Source organism: Aegilops tauschii, chromosome 6, assembly GCF_002575655.3.
Source record: "Aegilops tauschii subsp. strangulata cultivar AL8/78 chromosome 6, Aet v6.0, whole genome shotgun sequence".
Classification (NCBI taxonomy): domain Eukaryota; kingdom Viridiplantae; phylum Streptophyta; class Magnoliopsida; order Poales; family Poaceae; genus Aegilops; species Aegilops tauschii.
This window is the reverse complement of record NC_053040.3, coordinates 124492074-124495746: the sequence shown is the minus strand read 5'-3', so window position 1 is coordinate 124495746 and position 3673 is coordinate 124492074. Positions and strand designations below refer to the sequence as shown.

At 41.7% G+C, this 3673-nt stretch overlaps 1 protein-coding gene across 1 annotated transcript; it reads left to right on the top strand.

The window, feature by feature from the left end:
* Positions 1–351: 351 nt before the first annotated feature.
* LOC109767126 (peptidyl-prolyl cis-trans isomerase FKBP17-1, chloroplastic) lies at positions 352–2377 on the top strand. Its single transcript, XM_020325894.4, has 4 exons — positions 352–684; positions 965–1087; positions 1600–1716; positions 2003–2377. Exons 1-4 carry the CDS (start codon positions 427–429, stop codon positions 2126–2128), a joined length of 624 nt encoding a protein of 207 aa, XP_020181483.3. The 5' UTR covers positions 352–426; the 3' UTR covers positions 2129–2377.
* Positions 2378–3673: the final 1296 nt, after the last annotated feature.

Genomic DNA, 3673 nt, shown 5'->3' with positions numbered 1-3673 from the left:
TAAATGAACAACACCAAATTCTTACATTGATTGCACTATGCTTCGTACACTAATTTTATTCTTTTATTATAGAGTTGTCTAAATTTTACTTCAAACACTCGGCATTGAGCAAGCACCCGAATTACCTTACATTCATCATTCATCCATCCATAAATAATGCAATTCATTTAAGTGAACAGTTAACACACACACACACACACCCCCCCCCCCCCCCCCCCCCCCCCCCCCCTCCTGAATTTTTCCGAACTCCAAAAACAACACCCCAATATCTGAGGGCATAATTTCATCAGATGTTTTTTTTTTCTCATCTTCCTTCTAAGTAAATAAAATTCAGCGCTTTGGAAATGGGAAAAGAGGTTGAAATTCAAAGCTAATCCAAAAGCAAAGGAAAAGAAAGTGGAAATAATAGGAACAGTAGCGGCGTCCATGGTCAGCCCTTCCGTCTCCGCGGTGGCCGCCGCCGTGCCGCCGCCTCCCGCGAAAACAAAACCCGTGACCCTAGCTACAGCACCACCTCTGACGGCCACTAGAAGGCACCTCCTCCTGGCCTCCGCCGCATCCGCACTCCCCACAGCCGCCGCCTCCGCCGCGGCCTCTCGATTCACCGAGATCCCTAGCTCCGGCGGCGTGAAGGCCCTAGAGCTCCGGGAGGGTTCCGGCGAGGTCCCGGTCGACGGAGACCAGGTACAAGCGGCGCCTTTCTGCACAGTTTTTCTTACTTGTCCCCATTAACCAAGTTTACACCTTCAAAGCCAAAAAATGCTCTAGTTTACTGCTCTGCTGCCCATACTTCGCCATGATACAAACAAGACTATGGTTTTCTTCTTATTATAGATGAAACATCATTCTAGTCAAAAATAATAATTAAATTGGCTGGAATGATGTTAATTTTTGGTAGGTACTCCTATAAAATATGTTCTTATGGTTTCCCTGTTTCTACAAAAATGTTCTTATATGGCTCAAGGTTGCAATTCACTACTATGGGAGGCTGGCTGCGAAGCAAGGATGGCGCTTCGACTCAACCTATGATCACAAGGACGCGACCGGTGATCCGATACCTTTTGTCTTTACCATCGGGTCTGGAAAGGTGAGACAGAATTTCGTTAAAAAAAGTGAGTGCATCTTATGGTGCTGATACTACACTATGTTATTTGAGTTTTTGGTGAAAATTTGGCGCTACAACAGACTAGAGTTTTCTATTTTAGTAGCTAATGAGCTTTGTATTTCCCTTTTTAACTATAGTACTTGCTTACAAGCATGCCTAAGTCATGGCACAGAGTTCCGGTGGTTAAATAGTAAGGATGAGAGAGTGCAGTGTGCACTGCTGTGCACATGTTTGATTTTTATGATAGCAGACCAACTGAACATTAGCTTCAGAACCGTTGAATGCGCCTTAAAACAAGTTTCTGCTGTCATAGTTCTGGATGTTTCCTGTGAATAATTCATCATTATAATCTTGCCATAACGAGCTTCATTATAATCTGGATGGACATCTTCTGTGTGTCTGATGTTCCACTCAATACATTTCCTTGGAATTTCATTTGTGGAATCTTTTTCAGGTTGATAGTCTTGCCATAATTTAATGCATGTGCCCTGCAGGTTATACCTGGTATTGAAGCAGCAGTGAAGTCCATGAGAGTCGGTGGTCTTCGCCGTGTGGTCATTCCGCCAACACAGGGATACCAAAACACATCACAGGAACCAATTCCTCCTAATGTAACTTCCGTGCTATCCAGACCCTAGAATTCTTCATCTGTTATATCATTTCGTTCATGCTCACCTGGAGTTTCTCCAACATAAGCATCTCCTAGTTTCCAACTTGTTCCTTTCTGTTGCACACGTCATGCAGTCAGCGATGTGTTCCCGTAGAAGGTAGTAATGTTTGAACAACTCACGCATATGGATGATTAGAATTAAGAAAATTCTCACTTTGAGTCGCTGAATGATGTAACTGACAAGACATCACAGAGGTACTAAATTTGCCTCTTTTTTCCATGTGCAGTTCTTTGATCGGCAGAGATTATTTACTACTATATTCAACCCGACACGCCTTGCAAATGGCGAGGGTTCCACTCTTGGTACTGTCATCTTCGACATCGAGCTGATCAGCATAAGGCAGCATACATGACTGTTATGCTTTGCCAAGGCTGAAAGTCCGATCAGGCGATCACCGCCCTGATTAAAATCCTTTAGCATTGCACACTTCTGTCTCAAAGAAACTCTGAACTAGTGATCATGCTTCTGTCCAATCCCTCTGTAAATGCAATATATGAAAGTTGTATAGTGATTTTCTGCAGTTATTGAGCAACCTCAGTCACACAGATACAGACTGTACGGTATATACAGAAAGAAAAAAACAGTGGTAAATAGTGATCAAGTGGATTATTTGGCTACGAACCTTTAGTAAACATATGTGGTACGTATTTTTTTTTCCAACCTCTGTTCTTAGCTCACAGCAGAATCTCATATGTGTTGGTCAACAGACTGGTAGTTGCCTTTGCAGAGCAGAATATTATAATATTAGAGAGGTTCTTCATCAGAAGTTGAGAACACATGGTGTCTGAGGATACACCCTTGGCTATAGATAATTAGCAGTGTCCTTTCTCCGAGAATTCGCGGGAACCATGATTAAGATTCTGTTTAGTGCCATACCATGTGAAGTTTAGCACTCTCTGTCTCCCTGATTATGATTCGCTTTGCCCCTATTTTTTTACTGTAGAGAAGAAAAGAGTGAATGATCCATCGCTTTGTCATGGTTTAGCCATTTTATATTTTTTGCCGGGAAGCCATGTTCGTTTACATTACTCAATAATAACAGCTTACTTTTCGAGGCCAACCTACTCCAAAGCATGATTATACCGCTCAAAACAACAACTCTGAAGCATGTTCTTCTTGGACTGAAACTGTTGAACATGTGGAAAGAAACCCTATGGACATCACTGAGATCTGCTCTTTTGGAATTGCTACTCCGTATCCTCTTCTGCAAGCCAGTCTACCACTGTTTCTTTTGACTAGTCATTATTTGACTTTGGAGAAGGCTGAATAGCTGTCTTCCTTCTGAATCTCGTTGCAAAACTACCATCAGATCTAGTAGCTCTGTGGTACGTGCTAGAATACCGGTTTCAAGCTGCATGATGCTGTTCATCACATCACATCACATGGACTACACATGATGCATACAAGAGTACAAATGCGTACACGGCCGTGTGGGTGGAAGGATTGCAGGCGCCAAAAACTATGATGGACCATGCCACTTCATCTACGTTTTACAACTGTGGTGGTTGAATGGTTTTACAAGCTATATATATCACCCTAAGGCCCCCTTACAATGTAAGGTGCTTTGTGGAATAAATCAATTTTTTCTTAAGCATCATTGCTTATCTCTATAGAAGAGGTGTCTAATTAAGCGTCTATCCTCCGCAAATAAGTATCGATGCTTAAAAAAACGATTTATTTTCTTTAAGGACCTTGCATTGCAAGGTCTAACAAACTTGTTGAGACCCTTTTATTTACTTTGAAAGAGAAATAGTGCGGATGGTTTCCTCTACGTTCTTTCTTCAAAAGAATAAGAGTCCAATTCATTTTTATTTTAGAAAAGTAAGAATTAAAATTTGTTTCCGTAGTCTTTGAACGTTTTTTTTTCCGCGGGTGTTTTTGAACGCTCTTATTAGGT

Bases quoted from the DNA above. Each gene is read 5' to 3' on its own strand.
- LOC109767126 (XM_020325894.4), top strand. From the start codon at position 427: ATGGTCAGCCCTTCCGTCTCCGCGGTGGCCGCCGCCGTGCCGCCGCCT. The intron at 1,088-1,599 runs GTGAGACAGAAT...TGTGCCCTGCAG, and splicing joins TTACCATCGGGTCTGGAAAG to GTTATACCTGGTATTGAAGC. The intron at 1,717-2,002 runs GTAACTTCCGTG...TTCCATGTGCAG, and splicing joins AGGAACCAATTCCTCCTAAT to TTCTTTGATCGGCAGAGATT.